A 19874-nucleotide genomic window follows, 5' to 3' on the forward strand; every position below is an offset into this window, starting at 1 on the left:
TAATACATTCTAACAGGCTTTCTATTTACGTAACACGGGAAGGGTGTTTTTAAAATGCAGATAGTGGGTTAACATCAGCTGTCCGGTGGCACCGTGTATCTTTACACTTAATCACTTGCATTAAAGTAATTAAGAGAATTTGAATTAGGTATTAATTGTCATCTGTGGATTGCTTTGTACAAAAAGAGTTACCAAAATTACACTTATTGTTTCAGCAGCATCGGTACCTTTTGCTTGGGCAAAAAACAGGGACCATCAGCATCTATTGTCAAATGTCTGGTTAGCGTTACTGAACTATGTATATTCAAATAAATTATTTTGGATAATCAGATGTTAGTGATGTACCTCACTCCCCTGTGCGTGTGTGCGGTGTCTGTATGTGTTTAGGAGATTATTTTATACTTGACACACGTCACAGAAACAGAATCAAAACAAACCCATAAATCTACGCAAGGCAGAGCATTTGGATTCGTTCGCCACTTACCACCTGTGAGGCCAGGCAATGTGTAAAGGTCTTTGCTGAGAGTCCCATCCACTCGTGATATTACAAAGGTTAAAAGTCAGATGTTGCTTATCTTCTTCTTGACAGGGATTTGTACTTTCCGATGCCTCGGCCTTGTTCGGCCTTTCCAGTGCTGGTGATGGGGAGGGCAGCCCCTCGTGCTCTGGGGTACAAAGTCCAGACTCGCCATGTGCGTTGCTGTTTTTCATTAAATCTCCACTCTTCTGCTGGCCGGGCAGACCCTCCAATTGATAAGCATCTCCATTTCTTTTAACACCAATTACCTTTTGCAAATGGGCAAGTTTATGTTCTGGCATGAACCTGTCAGGGAAAAAAAAAAAACAACAAAAATCTATACTGTGTTTATGCTGGATTTCAGTTTCGCCTGGTAATTGTTAATTAACAGCAAATGAGAAGACAAATTATATTTTGATATTTTATGTCCATCCAAGCAATAACACCGCCAGCGTTCAGTAAATGGCATACTTTATATATCATTTTAGTGAACATGGTACCTGTGAAACAAAATAACTTGTGGTTCACTGGCTGAGAAGCCAAAGGTCTCCACTGAACCACATCACAGCTTGGGCATCAACAGGGAGGACAAAACTGTCTGCTGGTTAAAGAAAATAAAGCAAATAAATAAAAAGGCAATTCTACCAGAAAAGTCTTGGTGCTTTTGCCAGGACTATGGCTAAGACCAGTAGCAAATGCCAAATGCATTTGTTCAGTCTAACATGAAGCTTGTCTAAGTCTAGGCTGAGCCTAGCAAGTTGCTTCAGCACAGGTCCAAAGCTGACGCACAAAGACCATTTGTTGCCTAATAACGTGGGACACACATCTACCATGACATGGAAGTGGGTCTACTAACCCAGCTATCCACGCCTTATTTCTATAATGACCATATGAAAAAAATTAATCACAAATTAGAAAAAAACCCAAACTTTGGAGAAAAGGATTGAGGGATTGAGTTCTACATCCATTCGTAGGATAAAAGCAACTACCCCCATGATTTTTCACAGGTGTGAGTACTGAACACTAAGATGGGGAAACTGAGGCAGAGCTGCTCATGACCTGGAGGCACCACAGACAACATCAGACACCACGGGCTCCTCCACCTGATGTCCATCCTGCAGAAAACCCTTCCCAGCCGCAGGACACATTTGTACAGTTATATTGAGGTCACTGAAATCATTTTTGTAATATACAAAATATTACATTTTATGCAGATCTAGTTTTACTATTTGATTTAAAGCAGTAACGAATTATGGTCCTTGCCCAGGAAACAAGCAAGTGAAGCTCTTTCATTCAAAACACGACTCTTCTAAATGAACACGAAGAGGACTAGATGCACAGCCACCATAGGATCTTCACTCTAACACTTGCCTGTACCTCAAGTTGATTTACCCAAATACTATTTACTTACATGCCTTTCAGTGTGATTATGGTTCTCCCAGACGAGTACAGGCATTCAAATTTTCCATTTCCTTTTAATTTCCAAATGTTGACACACTATAGCCTGTTTATTGACCTGTTTACTAAAGCCAACACTTGCTTCACTTCATCAACCTCCTCCACAGTTCTTCTGACTTTTACTCCATCACCGCTCATTTCTGGGATCCCTCTTTGTCAAAACAAATACTCCTAAACACCAGAATCATCCACTGCAAGGGAGCAGCTTAAATGCAAAAATACTCTTTTATTTTTCAAAATTACTCCCAAAATACAAACTATGTGAGCTTTACTGCAGTTGTACTCTTGACTAATTGCTTTGAGGATTTTTCTTCAAAGCCCTAAAACTCCTTTCTGTTCCTTGGTATATTATTTTCACGTTCATCTACATTTTCAAGCCATTGACCAAATCACCTACGAGATCCACCTTTATTCCACTGCTCGCCATCACTCATTGGAGCCGCTCAGAACAAGTTCAATCGCATTCAACAGCCTCATCCAAACCCATTACCTGCATCCTAAACAAGACATGTTCCCAAATGGGCCTGGGTTAAACTATTCCCATCTCAGCAACAGATTCTCAGAGCATAAAAGTATAAATTCAATATAGCTGAATTCCATACATATGTGCTTTTAAGAGTTAAGTTGGCGTTTTTACAGTCTAAGCTGGATTATAGACCTCAAACTGGACGGTGGTGGCTCCTCTGAAGTATGGACGCATCCCCATGAGGATATACTTCTGTACCTTTATGCATGGGAAAAGCTGAAGGAGAAATAGGTTAAGGGATTTATCCTACAACACCGAGTCTGCGACAGAATTGAGAGGACTGATTTACCAAACCAGATTTTGAAAAATCATTGCCGTTAAGAAGAATTGCTTGACGTGTGAGAGGTTGGTCTACCTGGGCAGGCTGTATCCCCCCACCTGTCTTTGGTCTCACAGAAAATAATCCACTCAACGCACCATTTCTATTCCTGAAGAGTTTTTTTCTTAGTTTTCAGCCCTTATGCATCTGATCCATCATTGCAGAATTTCTAATAATATTAGATAAAACTTCACCGATCTCCCTCTGGAATAAACTATTTAATATCCTTTATTTAAGACATGTGTGTGCAATCAATTCCCTGGTATTTACTTGTACTACACACACAGTATTCATCATCTTGACAATTTTTAAAAGTTTTAGAACACCATTTCACTTAACAGTTTAAAAAAAAAAAAAAAAGAGATTTATTTGATGGTTAACTTTGGAACAAGTTATCTGCATTAGCTTCCATTGTTTTGGCATAAAGTAGTTCTGTATATTTTACTAACAACAGTGGAGACATGATAAAGGATGTAGGCAGAGAGCCATAAACAGCTCTCGCTGCAGCCCACAGTGTTCGCCTAAAAACATTCATTTTTGGGACTTTGACTGGAAGATTCTGTGCTCAGCCACTTGGATTTCGCTAATACAACCATGTATAGAACCCCGTACCTGAATACAACCATTTTAACTGCGGAAAGACCGTTGTAAATCACACATAGTATAAACTTGTCCACATGATTGGAGTGATATAATAGATATTGTAGTCCCTAACCACCAGCTAATGTTCTTTATGACACTTAAATAAATGACCTGAAAATAAACTAATAACAACACGAAATCTTCTAAACCTGCTCATGTGCAGTTCCCAAAAGAATGCTGGAGAAAGAAAGACAATGTCTAGTTAGCACATTTTTTGTGTTTACATTTTCTCCAGAATATTTTTGCTGCAGCTATTCTATTTTTTCCTCTTCCAAGCTCTCATTAATTTTTCTTTTCTGTCGCCTTCCAGACAAAGTCATCTCTCCATCCAGTACCTGCCCAGATCTCAGTCATTTATACACATTAAGAGCGTGCAGGACTTCTACATCACCACCCAGAAGCCTATAACCTGGAGAAAAAGCCAGCTGGAGCCAGTTTCTACTCCCACAAAGACCATCAGAGTTTTTTGAATCCCTGCCTAAATTTCAGAAGATACAGCCACAGAGAGGCTACACGTGGAATAGCAGAGCTGGGACAGGAGCAGACACAGAATCACAGAACGTTAGGGGTTGGAAGGGCCCTGGAAAGCTCATCCAGTGCAATCCCCCCATGGAGCAGGAACACCCAGATGAGGTTACACAGGAAGGTGTCCAGGCGGGTTGGAATGTCTGCACAGAAGGAGACTCCACAACCTCCCTGGGCAGCCTGGGCCAGGCTCTGCCACCCTGAGAAGAAGTTTCTTCCCAAATTTAAGTGGAACCTTTTGTGTTCCCACTTTTGTGTACCCACTGCCTCTTGTCCTATCACTGGTTGTCACCGAGAAGAGCCTGGCTCCATCCTCCTGACACTCACCCTTTATATATCTGTAAACATGAATGAGGTCACCCCTCAGTGTCCTCTTGTCCAGCTCCAGAGCCCCAGCTCCCTCAGCCTTTCCTCACACGGGAGATGCTCCACTCCCTGCAGCATCTTGGTGGCTGCGCTGGACTCTCTCCAGCAGTTCCCTGTCCTGCTGGAACTGAGGGGCCACAACTGGACACAAGATTCCAGGTGTGGTCTCCCCAGGGCAGAGTAGAGGGGCAGGAGAACCTCTCTGACCTACTGACCACCCCCTTCTAACCCACCCCAGGTACCATTGGCCTTCCTGGCCACTAGGGCACAGGCTTAAAGAAAGAGATACAAGGAAGACGTTCTTAAAAATGAGGGTGGTAAAATATTGGTTCAAGTTGGCCAGAGAGGTGGTGGATGAACCATTCCTGGAGACATCCCAGGCCAGGCTGGACGGGGCTCTGAGCAACCTGAGCTGGTGAAGATGTCCCTGCTCATGGCAGGGGGGGCACTGGGTGGGATTTGAAGGTCCCCTCAACCCAAACTATTCCATGACTCTCAAAACCACGCTGGAGACATGTAGGGTTTCGTTATCAAGGCCGCACCATTTTTCTCAACCTTAGTTGCAACACACACCCACTCACATAGGAAAAATGCTATTTTTAAGACGGGAGAAGAATTGTGTTGTTATTATTAACTTGCAGTAGTGAAATCTTGTACACGTGAAACTTTCCAGAAAAAATTATCTCCAAAGCATACAAATATTAACACATTCAACAGGTTCCACAATGTACTGTCCCTTATATTTAAAAAACACGGAAAATGTTTGACTTTTATGTGTAACTCATATAATTAAACACTGAAAGCTCAGAACAAACAGTGAAAGATTTAGGTATCTAACTCTAGCATCATGACTTATTTTCAAAACTATTTTTCTTTTATTTATTCAGATTTTTGAGGATCTCTGACACATTTAGCAGTTGATTTTAAAACTTCATGAAGACTTTAAAAAGACTAAGCCTTGAAAACTTTTACTTTTTGCACATTGGGTATAGATGTTTAGATAAAAATACGGCTTAAAAATCAAACTAAGTTCATATATAATAAAAATTCCATATACTAAAAGCCAGAGTTTTCATCTAAACGTTTGCCATTTTGAATAATAGATTTTTTTAAACTCCCCAATTGATGTATTATGTATTTTCTTTCCATTTATGCCATGAAACCCCATTCTGAAGAAACCCACACACTTTTACCTGAAGCAGACACGCGTGTTTTGCTCAGCTCTTGTGTAACAAGTTGCTATGAAACATTGTGTGTGTTTATTCAAAGCACTTCATTTGCCCTAAGAACAAATTATCCATGGAAACTGGTTTGTTTTTGTGGCACCAAGAGTCGCTTTGTGCCCCATTTTATTAAAAACAACAACAAAAAAAGGATGGGAGGGCCACAATGACACTGCTCAATGAATAGAAACCACATTAGAAAGACTTAATGGGGTGCTGGTTGAGCTTATATCAAATTATACAGGCAACTTCTGCGTGTTGTAAACTTGTTTGAATAGTTGTTCTCAATGAGCAGGGATAATGTGTAAGAATGGATATAAAGCTGAAATATATATTTATATAGTATTCATAAAAACTGGCCCTTCTGTAACTGTAGTTACATTTGAAAGCAAAGTTAAAGATAGTTCTGGCAGTGCAATGGATTTTTTTTAAACATCGCTATTAAAATGTTTAAAAATAATAAAAGGAGATAGACATATTCATATATAGTAGAAACTTTCCCCAGGCCTTGGAGCTGGAGCAAACACATTTTAGAGCTGCCGCACTTCCTTCGTCATTGAAGCACCATCACGGCACAACTTACCACTTAACAAGCTCATTGTCTGAGAATTTCCTTTGTCTTTCTTTAAACACCATCACACACGTCTCTTTGCTAACTGTAATATTTTTAGTAGAATTTATGTGACTTAAAACAGAGATCTGTGGAGAGTTTCTGTGATTCTAACACCTGGAGTCTGTTTGCCTTGTAATGATTGGGATGGACAGTCATTTTTGTCATTTGCAATAACTGGGAAATTCCACTTTTGCACTTTCTTTCTGCTTCCCTGAATTTATTCCGTTCCCGTGATGAATTTGTTTCCACAATTACTACAAATGGGTGCGAAACTACTCAATCATCCACACTTACTACTGGCCAAGCACTTTACAAATACCAAAGCTGCATGGACACTTACGAGCTTTTTCAAATTAGAATTTTGTCCACTCTGTTCCAAGGAAAAACTAATGAAAGCAGTTCTTTGGAGGCCAAAGTGCAGAAGACAGCAACTATACTTGTATTTATATAAAAAATTATACATTTATATATTTTATAAGTAATCTGACAAATCACCTGAGAGCAGTAAAACTGATGCATTTATATTTACCTACTTCTTGAAAGATTATACCGCTCTCAGTTCAGTGATTTTTCTTCCGTACAACTACTGTCGCATTTTGCTCTATAGCAAAACCCAATTGCTAAGCATGGTCAGGTGTCCCAAAGCCGTGCTACGGTTCAAACCTAAAAGCTCAAAAGAAGATTCCCAATATTTAGGGAATTTGCTCTTAGGGTTTACTGAAGTTGTCACATACTTTCAGGGATCTAATTTCACTTTCTGATCTTTAGCAATGGTTGTAATTCTTCAGAAGAGGGAAGAGATTACTTGTCAGCAGTAATCTCTTACACAGATAATGCCATATAAATATTAGGAGCTTATAAGCATGGACAAGGATTAGGAGCAAAGAGAGAGAACAGAAAGAAAACGGAACAGAGCCAAGATTAAGCACTGGGAAGGGCACGGCAAAAGAAAATACAAGGGCTGTGGCTGAGCTTCTCTTCCCACACTAGAATATATTTTTTCCTGGGTAGAATAAGTAGGGTTTACACTAATTTCCCTGTCTGTGAACTACAAGATATAGAAGCATGGAAATATTATTTGAGATGTGATGATTTCCTGCTGTCATTATCTTCTCTCTCCCACAACACAGGAGAAATACAGAACAGACTCAGGGAATCACCAAGGTTGGAAGGTCTGACCTGTTCACAGCCCATCCAGTTGGACCAGTCAAGTTCTAACTATCGAGGCCAAGCATGAAGAAGACTTGCTTCTGACAAATAAGCCAAAATATTGCCATTTTGGCAACAAATTAGCTGAATGCAGCAACCCTTCTGACTCCAGCAGTGTGCCTGATGAGCGGGAGGATCCAGAGATGCTCCTGGAGAAGAGCGGCTGGATCCAGATCAGCCGCAGGCAGCTGGTTTTAACTCACGTGGCAACTCGGTCTGTTGGAGGAGTTTAAAAGACGCGTAGATGAGGTTCTTAGGGACATGGTTTGGAGGTGGGCTCGGCCGTGTTAGATTAATGGTTGGACTCGATGACCTTAAAGTTCTTTTCCAAACAAAATGATTCTGTGAAGATGAGACAGGCAGGAGAGGAGAGATGTCAAGAGTAAAGACAGCAGAAAAGAAACAGGGTAATTCTCAGATTCCTCAAACCTTTCACCTACTTTTTCCAAATACTGTCTGAGCAAAATCCCTTAATATATTCATATTTGCCACTGCCAAAAATCCCCACTTTTGCTTAGCATTTACACTTCTCTTTCCAATCCAGATTCACTCCGATTTGACAACGCTCTGATAAGTTTATTCCCTAAGATGCCACATCTGTACCTCGATATAGGATGGATGGTCAAACCAATCTCCGACTTTCCAAACCATATCCCATTTGAATTTCTGCCATGAAGATTACTGCTCAAGGTGCACTGAAAAGCCAACATCCTAGAGAACCAGGATTTTAACTAAAACGCTCTTCTCAACCCTTACACAGAGAAGGTACCCCCTCCCAAAACACATCCTGCAGTGAAACGATGCAAAACAAAGGCAGGTGAAACTACTCCAAAAATATATATATCCCTGAAAGTCAAAGCTTTCCCGGTTTCGAGTCCTCTGTGCTGTTCTTGTCGGACGTCATTTCAGCCCAAAGCATGTCTAGCCTAATCCAGTACTTGTGGGATTATTCCATTCTGTTACATACTTACTCCTGACAAATGACTTCAACAATATCTTAAGCGCTTTAGGTAAAAATCAGATAGTGATTACTCTGCTTTTTAATACCAGAAGAACGACTCTGGACGCACTGAAGTCAAAGGCAAAGCTCTTTTTGACTTCAAGTGAGACCGAGTTTGAGCCTAAATATATTATTTCTGAATTCACATCTTCAATTCCCTGAAATCCTTTAACATTAAATGTATGAATCTGTGCAGTCAGAATTTCTAAGAACATCCTTCTCAACAAATGAAATGGTGATAATTTAAAAACTCCTCAGAAAGATGGTAATGAACTACAATACATATTTTATAATGCAGATGAAAATAACTTATGCATTATTTTGTGCGAGATATGAAAACATGAATTAATTGATAGTTCAGAAAAAGAAAGTAATTTTCTCTATAATTAAACATCATGACTGTGTAGATCTGCTACACCGACACTGCAAGGTAACAGATACACTTTTGGAGCCCTAAGAGTCACCTTGATAACAACTACCAGCAAAGTAGAAATTGTTGGTTCAAGTTCTGCCTCTGCAGAAGTTCAAAAGAATGGATTACACTATGAGGAAAGAGTTAGGCTTCTGAGAATTGCAAGGTTTTTAAGGTTCTTTAGGATCTTAAAGGATTGGTCATGTTTATTAGTGCTTCCTTAAACAGAAAAGAAACCCAAACAAACTCAGCTCTCGAGTGCTCCTTTAGAAAACGCAAATTTCACATATAGCTCCAAACAATGCAGTATCTCGTCTTGCTATACGGAATTGGAAATGGGTGTCTGAAAACTGATATCACACCTTAAATCATTTTGTCTTTTATTTCCTTTTTTTTTTTTTTTTTAATTAAAACTAATACCAGGATTCCGTAACATATAATTTCCTGTTTTGTGGCAATACTTCTAATCAGGATATATAGAATGGATGTCCCCTTTAAACAGGCGGTTTTGTAACATACGCAATGCAGAAGGGAGTGCTATCGTAACACTTCAATAGTTAAGTGACTTTATGAGAAAAATACTTCCAAATGTTTCCTAAAACCTTCCAAACCGCACCAAAGAACATTATCGTAATATTATGTTTCCCTATGGCCTCCAATATTTAAGCTTGCTATTCTCGAAATGATACTTGGATGAAAAATATAAGTTTATGTAATGTATAAATTGTTCCTAGAAGAAAAGTTGCCTTTAAAATTACTCCGTATAGATGTCAGATATTTTACGTTTCCAATAGCTTTTCTGCATTAATTGAACAAATAGTGTGCTGGTGCTTCGGTGAATGGTCTGTATTTTAAAAATGAACAGTCACCGCGTGATCTTACTCATAGCAAATACCGAAAACAATAACTGTCCTAACCGATTACATATCAAGTTACCCTTAATAGATATCCATACTTCTTGCACAGTATACATAATCCATACAAACTGCATGCCATATATCAATACCATATTCCAGCGAATCCACCATCAAAGAGTTCGTTTATAGTAGGTTTTCATTTGACTCAGGGTTGTAATGTTCTGTGCAAGCATATTCTAACCATTTCAGTGATTTTGCCAGCAAGCTGCTTTTTGGCAGATTATTGGCAGTACATATTGGCAACAAACCAGTGCAACTAAACCCTCCTTATAACTTACAGGTAAATAATGATTTTAATAAATTTATGTAAAATGTTCCACTTGCTGACATCTGGTTTTGATAATCCAGTTGACTGCGCAAATGCAAACTTCTGTGTGTTTCTCAGGAAAACACATATTTCACCTTAATTATTTAACACTTTCTCAGGTACCCCGAGAAATAAATAAGCAATGAAGCCTACGTTCACTTGAAGGTTTAACTGAAGAAAGCTTTCTCTCAAAGAGCTGAAGAAATTAAATAAAAAGAATAATTTTCTGCACAGAAAAAAATCTAAACCACATTTTGTCATCAGTACAACATCCAAGTTATGAGAAAAACACTGGCTATTGTGGAATTATCTCAGCTGCAGGACATTCAAATCAGATGGTCCAGTCAACTGCCTCTGGCCCTGAGGACAGGGGGGTAATGCAGAGACTCTGATTCCATTTAAAAATGTGTTACTATATTAGACTTAGTTGCACCTTTTTGTACTAAAACTGAGTATGTACACACTTGTACCTCAGCCAGGCAGCATGGTTTAGAGGGAACTCTGCGTTTTAATCTCAGCTTTGCCAGTGGGTCAATGTATCATCATCCAAACACCAAAAGTCTCCTTGCATCTCTAAAATTAGAATGGCAGTAGCGTTCTGCCCTAAAAGGATCAAGTATTTTTGTCAGAAAGCTCTAAAAATGTTATTACTACTAGTAGCAGTGTTGTTACAAGGGAAAAAAACAACCTCCAAACCTCCTTTTTCTTGTATAAATCAGGATGTCAGTGATGCTGATTTAAGATCACTGAGGATCTGCCCTTCAGCATCCAGGTACCAGAAAGCCATGCCAGATATGAAGGATCGTAAAACAAGAGGAATATGCAGGGTTTTGTTGGAAAAAGAAGAAAATAGTGTGAATACAAACAGCACTGTTACACTTATATGCTATGAGTTGGCAGTTACCAGCATGGTGACATATCTGCATGAGGACAGCAAGAAGGGCAGTGCCTTCTCTGTAAGGAGACACAGGAAAAGCTTGAGCTAACATTTGCTCTGTAGTGGGACATGGTCATCTTGACCATTACTGCACTAAATACATTATAAAAATCAGAAACCTTGGAGATGGAAAGAACTTGACCATGACCATCCCTGGAAGGCTCTAAGCCCAGGTTCAATGGGGCTTTGAGCAACCCGGTCTAATGGAAGGTGACCCTGCCCATGGCAGCAGGGTTGGAACTAGATGATCATTAAGGTCCCTTGTAACCCAAACCATTCTATGATGACTGTTCAGCCTGTTGCTTCTACAACTCCGAGTGTTGTTTGTATAGATACATTCCAAGTGACCATGGAAAGCAGTACTCTCGGAATGGTACTTCAAGGTTTCTACTGACATAGGTCAAAAAAGCAAAGAAAAGCCAGCGCACGAGAATTTCAAGAGAAATGACAAAATCAAAATAAAAGCATTTAACAGCCCCACAGAGACGTTTCTTCAGCTCTTCCCTCTACGTCCAGGCCACCAGTCCTCAGATTCTGGTTCCCCAACCTGCCGTGTTCTATCTGGTGACAAACTACCACCAGTGCTCACGTCCCTCAACCCCAAGTGCTGGCAGCAACACGTTCGGCCTGCTGGAAACGTAACCACAATTAAAGGGAAGCAACGTTCTTCAAAGGTTTGACATAGCGATGTCCAGGTCTGTCCTGCTGGTGGATACATCTCAAAGTTCTATTAAATAATTGCTTTAAACGGGGCCTGTAATTAACAGGGAACAATTATTAAGCAGCATGTTTTATTTGTGCCCAATTCAGCCTAGTATTTGCTTGCTGGTTTAAAGCATTTACTCATTTACGGAGTCAGCAGTTTAGGATTTTGTAAGGTTTGGCAACATGGTTAAAACCCAGTGAATTCTTGTTGAGATCTATTGGATGTGCTGGTAAAATTTGCTGTTGCTGTAGTGGACTTGCTTTTAATTTGATCTGTTTCAAGGATTCGGTATCCTTCCAGCACATTAGAAACCTAAGGGCATATATTTGTATTGTTTAAAGGCAGGAAATTCTGTGAACTGAAATGAGAACATATCCCTTTTGCCTTTATGGACTTTTGTTATTTTCTCTTCCTTTTGGGGTTTTGGAAACAAAACCAGTGAAAGCTGAAAGTTTGAACAATAGTAAATTACTTTCAAGGAAAAAAAAGTACAATGCTAAGCCTACTTTCGTAACTTTATTCATACACTTTGTACATATGTAAATTGGACTTATCCAGGCATCAGAAAATACTATTTGCAGCAGGGCCTTAGACTGCAACAGGATCATACTGTTTTTGTCATAAAAGACTGTGGACTTTGCTGTTTTACTTTATTATTATTCCTTTACTACCTTGTATTAAGTTGTACCCCACTGACTTCATGACAGAGCCAATTTGTTTCATGCTAACCACAGAAGTGGGGCAATCACATTTTTATTGTGAGGAGAAAAAAAATACGAATCTTTGTAGCTCTTTGACTTTTACTCTGTGTCTGAAGAGTCTCAAAGGTGCAAAAGGTGGGTCTGAATTCTGGGGCCATTGGCACGGTGCAGGCATATGAAATGAGAAGTGGGGAAAGACGAACTGGGACACATATTGTGCTGAAATTAAGAGTTGGACAGACACCACCTTCTAGACAATTACAGCATCACACTTTCTTACGGCAGCTCTGTAGTAATTAGCAGAAGGACTGGAGGCAGAGTGGCTGCATTAGCACAGATACCTGATCTCAGCAGGACGCATTAATCCTCGTGCAGTCCCACACAAATACGTCCACGCTGCTCTTGGTGCTCGGTGAGAGCCAAGTATCTTTATCGCACATAATGAATTATACTGTACTACTTTAGAAGAATAGGGGTTTAGGCTGTCAGGAATACCCCTGCCTCGTGACAGACCACAGAGATCCAAATCTGCAACAAAACTTGCTGGAGGATAACTCACACGCGGCAAGCTCCACCGCAGCCATTTCAGCAAGAGCCTAAACACTTACCCAGCACTTACACAGCGGGTTCCTTGCACACGGCGTACGACAAGCTGACTATTCCTCTCTAATAAGCTTAATAGCTAAATATAAATTACAGCGGGATGTAAAGCTTGAGAGAGACACTCGACACCCAAGATATTGCTTGGCCACGAGATCTCTCCTAGCTAGTGTTTCTTCACACTCGCTAATCCCTCTTCCTGGACAGCAGCGATTCTGACACTGGTGAACTGCAGGACTTGGGTTTATTCACTTTCGTGTGGCACAGTGCTTTGTGCCCATCTCGTCTGCTCTTGGAGGTTAAGACAATGAGACACCATCAATCGTCACGAGAAACACAGCTCAGCTGTTTCCATGCAGTGAAAGCCTTTGGCAGAGAAGAATCTTAATAAGAGATTTGAAAGAGCATGAAGAAGCAGCTTTTACTTTAAGTGCTCGCAATAATGACTTCCAAAGAAACACTCCTGACCATCAACCCTGGGGAATAAAGAGCTGAAAGGTCTTCATGTTCATCTGTGGATTGTCTGTCTTGTAGATGTCTAAATAAAAGCAAAGGGGATCCAGAACTACCCGTTGTAATACCTCTGTGGTCTGTCCTGCAGAGATGGGCAATGAAGAGAAAGGTTTGGTTCCCACACCAGACATCACGGGGTACATCACCCTCCTGCTGGAAAAGAGCAGGGATCCAAAACCTAGAACCTGTGAAAACCACAATTATTCGTGGGGTCACATATCCACACATACTCTCTTATTTGGATACGCTAATTTAACAGTTTTGCCCCAGTGGTCAAAGAACAACTAACATTATATTTTGAAATGTAACAGCATACAAAAGTCTACGTCGTGTATTCAACACACATACACATAATGACCATAAGCCAGTTTACAAGTCCCACTTACCTTATTCTTGGTTCTTCTGAAAGTGTATTTAAAGACTCTTAGGGCGAAAATTACGACTAAGTTCATGAACTACAGAAAAAATTGGCTGTGACACCATTTATTAAAGGTTATGATAAACTAGAAGGTCCAACTAAAAGGAGCAGATGTATCGTTTGCCAAGTTGTAGCTGCAGACAGAATTTTTTGTGCCAAGATCAAAAGAACAAGGTGTTCATATAAATGGCATTTTATTTTGATCCTATTACTCTATATGAGCTCGAGGAGAGATCAAAGGAAAAAGTACCCAGGTTTCACTATTAACACTTAACATAGCTCCAGTCGGAAAATCCTTTCCAGATTGCTCGTGCAATTTAAAGCCCAGCACATTTTTGTTGTTCCGTTGGGTAATATACCTGAAGGCACGGTTTTCATTCCACAACCACCTTTTCCATTGTGGAAAATTGCTTCTGATATATATAATTTCAGTTATTTTCATTTTTTATGCCAGTAACCCCCAGACATCGCAGCTTTGAGGACTGCACCGGTTTGGGTTGTACCCGCTGTTCCAGAGCGACGGGCTGCCCTGAAATAGCGACGATATATCACTGACTGCATCCAACAGTCGGGAAACTCAACACCGTCCGAGTCAAGAACGAAAGGCTGGTCCAGCCCCGGCCAATGGCAGTTCCACTGGAAGCAAAGCGTACCGGCTCCCACCGAGGATCTAAACAAACCTAATGGGCCTTTAAAATACCGAAAGGTTCCTCCTGATAGCTGGCAAGAATAAATACGCTTTAATATGTCTTATGGCTTATTATGACATTAGCCAGGCCCACTACTATTAATTAACGGCTCTGTTGCCTTTCATAGAAGCCAGCAATGCTGCATAAAGAAAAAATAATAATATAGTGTATTTCTTACAAAGCCAAAATATGCTAACAAGTTTTAATATTCATGCTTTCTTTGCACGCAAGCTTCTCATTGTTGATTCAGTTATTCAGGGCAGAATTTTCAGAATTTCACTTCCAGCAAATTCCTTTGACATACTAAGACAGCAGAAAACTGCTAATGAACAGGTATAGCTTATCAGGCTACCTCTGGAAAAAACAGCAATCCAGCTTTCCCAATAAAAACAATGCCTATGTCCTCCTTCCCTGCCTTGCCTTCCCTCCTCCCCTCTTGCTATTAAAGCATTTGTGTTACAAAGTTGTTCCAAAGTTTATTGTAAATGCCAAAAAGTGGGCACCAATCCCACACGAGCTGGCTCAGCCATGCCCCACCATCTTGAACATATTCATTTTACCCAACTTTGTTCCAGGAGGGGTTTTCTGGGATTGAGGAGTTATTTTTCCTTTGCTTTTTTTTGACTTAACTTTTCTCTAATAACAGTAGATCGTACGTGCAAAGAGATGGGAGCTTGCGCACTCAATGCTAAATACAAACAGGTGAGCTCTGGCCTAGAGTGAACATCACAATTATGGGTTAAACGAGACAAAACGTCTCATGCACAGTCAGAATATGTTCATATTACACACAGCAGCCAGCTGGCTATAAATCCCAATAGTAAGCTGGAAAGCTTTAGAGTTTAAATGGATGAATACAGATATAAATGGAAGAGCAGCGGTTTGCCGGCATCTGAATGGCTTTTAGCTGAAAAGAGTGGATTGCATCTACGAGGGATTTCCAAAAGAGTACCCTTGTTGAGATGAAAAAAGGAATAAGTATAATGATTGGGACATTCCATTTATTTATATTTTCTGTTTTGTTTTGAGACAGGGAAGTCTGGTTCAGCCTGTCTGAACGATTATAACATGGCTTTACATACAGGTGTTCCTAGTGAATGGGGACACAAGTTCTTTAATAATACCTCTGCAGACGATAATCCATAAACAGGATTACTCTGTTAATTTATTTCAGATTCAAATTACCACGAGCTGAGCTGTGAGAAGCCAGGAACCACTTTTCTTGCCATATTTCCAGCTCTAAGTACTGCATGTTCTAGTCTTCTCTCTATATATGATTCACTCAAATCTATGGCCAACAATCCTATCTGTGCACAAAACCAGCAGACTCTCTTCTTGTTTTATTAAGTAAATAGAGCAACTAGCAGAACCTTCTGGAACACAGACCCAAGAAATGTCCTAATAGGTTTTCATAAATGGATGAACCCAAATGACTTTCTAGAAATCTAATTATCCCGCCTGAACATTTTGGGATCTTACCAAGATAAACATTTGCTCTTTCTCCACTCCACCTAAGGCAGATGTAATTCCTTCTTGAATCTAAAAGCACAGCTTAGCTTCTTACCAACTCCAGTATCAGCTAAACCTTAAAGATATAAAGGCACTTCATATTCATAAACTATGTTTATATTCATTAGATGCTATATACATTATATAAGTGTGTATGTGTATATATATATACATATATAATAATTACAAAACGTTTTTGATGTTCGAATGTGGCTGTAAGCTCATGGTTTTGATGTACTCACTGTTGACAGAATCAGATGGAAACTGTAGGAAGACCGATAACGAGTTTGCTCCCCAAAACCTTTCTCTTATATCTCTGAACTGACTGAATAGGAACCGAGAGGGAAAAGAACAAAGATTTGCTGTTCTTTACAGTCACGCAACGAAAGTGTAGGTTAAGCACAGGAAGTATTTGTACATTTCAGATATTTTGTGGACCTTTGTTGCTTTTCCTTGCATTCAGATCTAATCTCAGCCCCAGCACAGAGCTGGACTTTCATGTTCTGCAATCCTGCAGTAACAGAAAACCCAACCCACTGTGACACTTAAGCCAAAGTGGACTCAAGACATAGATTTTAACTTCACCTTTTTGTAGGCATTTCCTCATGTGAATGCACTAGGGAAAAACGTTTCACCGAGAAGGCTTAAAATTATACTGCTGAATAAATTAGTAAAAATAATTTATGTATATTCATAGTAGAACAGGCCTACAGACTGGAAAGATACAGCTATACCTACATTTGAGAAGCTGGTATAAACAATTTGATGTTCCACATCACATACATCACAATCAAATGATCTTTAAGCCCCATGGGTAGGAAAACACGGAGTTTCTTTCTTTAAAACTGGTACCACATCCCTATGAACCTCCAACTCACTCAAGTTGCCATTAATAACTACTAGAGCATTTTTAGAAGGGTAGGATTCTCACCACAATTCTGAACAAGCGATAAATTGTGTTTGGTTCTTTAGCTTCAATCAGGCATCAATTTTGGATTATTTGTCTGAAGTCAGAATTTTTCAAATAAGCCACTTTTTTACAGAGCACATTTCTGGGGAGAAAAAAACACCCCTCCACACTTGGAGTGTAATTAGCTATTCTAGTATAATTGCCTCTGATTTGGAGGTAAGGTATATGATTTTATACGTACAGAGGGCTGTATGATTAATTCAAGAGGTGTTCCACCAGTACTCACGTGAATAAGCATAAACACCCCAATTTTGCTTTGATTTCATTATATTGCTGTATCACCTTTGCTTCTTAAAATTTTGAGAAGCATCAGCATTTCATCTTGCACATCTTTTCCTGTTGCCTCTTTTACCCAGATCCTTTTCCCCTTCCTCTCCAAATCAAACATTTCCTTACTGCAGGAAGGCACTGCATCCTAGTTAAAGTATTAATACACATTCATATTTTATGATGCTCTTCACGGCTCTATGGAAAGGCCACTGCATTGGTCGTGTGAAATGCGGAGCACTTTCCTACCCCAATGGCTAAAAATGGGCTCAGGATGTTGCAGGAGAAGGGTTCACAGCACAATGGACAACTCACGTATCAAATTTGTCAATCAGTAATATTTGGCATTGAAAACCATTCTGAATATGAATAGGAAAATATCTGGCTGTCAGATATTCAGAAGTGCTGTGTGTCAAAAGAGCGTTAGGGACATCTCCAGCTCTCACAAGAGCATTCAGCTAATTCTTGCTGGATCATCTCTACCTTTGAGTGCTTTCTGGAATCATGTTCCTCCTTTTCCTTTATTGTCATCTCAACAGGAGATGAAACTCTCACCAGAAAGAAAAGCATGAATCTCTGGGTACCTTGGATGTTGGGAAACAGTGAGATCACTGGGAATCTTAACTCCTGCATATGAATTAGAGAAGAATAATGGGACGGAGCAAAAAGTCATGGACTATGTTCATCAATATGTGCCTTTTATGTAAATTAGATTGTTAATTGAAAAACAGTTTTCCGAGTCTCTCAAGAGGCAATCACCTTAATATTAATCAAATTGCTGTTTTGTTGCTGTTTTTTTTAATGGGGAATATGGTCCTTTGGACATTCAGGCAATTGCTTGAAGCAGAAACTGCTGCAGCCAAAGGCTTTGGGGTTCATGCCTCCTTTCTCTTCTCATTTACCTATGGCTTTTCTTTTTGTTATTTCTACTAAAGCACCTCCATGAGGTACATGGAGCAAAGTCTACATGAACCGTTTTCTTTTCTATATGACTCCTTACAGTATTCCTTAACTTACTTCTTCAGTGTCTAGCAATGACTCATTAAAAAAATACATCTCATAACAGTAATACAGTGATAGATATCAAAGGTGAAAATAGGCAATTATTTTGCACTGAAACAGCCTGAAAACATCTTCAAACAGCATATAGAGGAAAGGTCTGTATTAGTCTACATATGTATTTCCTTAACATTTTTAAATCAATTTATTTCAGCAAGAATAACCAACTTAAATTTTTCAGCGTCTTCAAGGACTTCATTTTATGAATTTGTATAAAAGGCAGAAAAGTATATATAAATGTTTAAAAAGCAGCCAGGAATATATGCAACAGTTTTCGGGGAAATAGTGCAATTAGATTTAAAATACCAAGCACTCAAATGACTTCTGACGTTTGGTGTGAGTCGCTTTTGAATTTGCACCTACGAACCATAAAAACAACCAAACCAAACCAATAACTGTTTCTGAAAGAGTCTGATTATTTCCTTTGCAGTATTTTACCACAGAACAGTTCTTCTCTCTCTCTCTCTACCAGATCTGACAGCCATTCAAAAGCACTGGTTTTGCTGCACACTAAACTAGAAATATGATCTCTACTTGGAAACCCCTCTCGAAAATCTTTTCTTCTGTCAATTCTCAGTAACTGCATTCAACAACAAGCGTGACTATTGAACTTTTAACGTATCAATGTTCAGTCATCTTCCTGAGTTTACATATTGCAGCTGCAGGGAATACAGATGCTGAAAGGCACTGATCTCTCCCCGTAGTTTAGATGCTTATTATAACCTTTTGTGATATTTAATAGGCACTGCTTTCTCCTCCTTCACTTCCAAATGGATGAATCACAGACTCGGTCTTCCAGGAACCAACCACTTGAGCTATTCTCTGCACTTCCTTCACCTCTTCCTCAACCGCCGCCAGCCCTTTGCTTGACCCCACCTTTAACAAATGTTCCACTGGAGAGTCTCAGCTAAAATGCACATTAAGCCTTCTGAGAAGAGAATGACTAACCAACACCTAAACCCCAGAATTATGACGACAAGCTTGCCAGACCATCCTGCGGCCACTGTGGTTTGTTCAGAGAGTGGAGAAGAGTCACTGTTGAAGAAGATCAGTTTTCTTCACTTTCTTATTCAATAATGATATAAGGCGTAGTCTGGTACTCTGGGTTATACACAGGATGTTAATCACAGGTTAATGCAAAACTAGAAGGGTACAGTCTACAACAGGTACTCTTCATTATAATCACCTGTTAATTTTAAGTTACAAATTGCAAAAAAGTAGATCAGCAACCCAACAATTGCCCAAAAAAGAGAAGCAACTCATCAGCCGGTGATTCTGCTCCAACCACCATGGCCACACTTCTCCCCCAGATCTTCTGCGATGCTCCCAGATCACCTCCCACCTTCAACATATGGGCACAAGAAGTCTCACTGGCTCCGAGGTCAGCTTGACCACTCACATTCATTTAGGTTATATATGCACATTTAACTAATTTCTTGAAAAGCATCTCATTGTATTGCTGGACCCCCAT

General features: G+C 39.7%; 1 protein-coding gene across 32 annotated transcripts in view; it reads right to left on the reverse strand.

The window, feature by feature from the left end:
- The window catches only part of GTDC1 (glycosyltransferase like domain containing 1), a 187612-nt gene that overhangs the window by 36307 nt on the left and 131431 nt on the right, over window positions 1-19874 (reverse strand). For all 32 annotated transcript variants that reach the window (XR_014184294.1, XR_014184295.1, XR_014184296.1 and 29 more), the window contains one exon: window positions 485-823. Coding sequence is in view for 28 of the 32 variants with exons in the window: in XM_082055202.1 (XP_081911328.1) it covers window positions 485-823 (339 nt within the window). In the remaining 4 variants the exon portion in view is untranslated. The remainder of the gene's footprint in view (window positions 1-484; window positions 824-19874) is intronic.

The sequence above is a fragment of the Streptopelia decaocto genome (genome assembly GCF_964273445.1).
Source record: "Streptopelia decaocto genome assembly, chromosome: 6".
Classification (NCBI taxonomy): Eukaryota; Metazoa; Chordata; class Aves; order Columbiformes; family Columbidae; genus Streptopelia; species Streptopelia decaocto.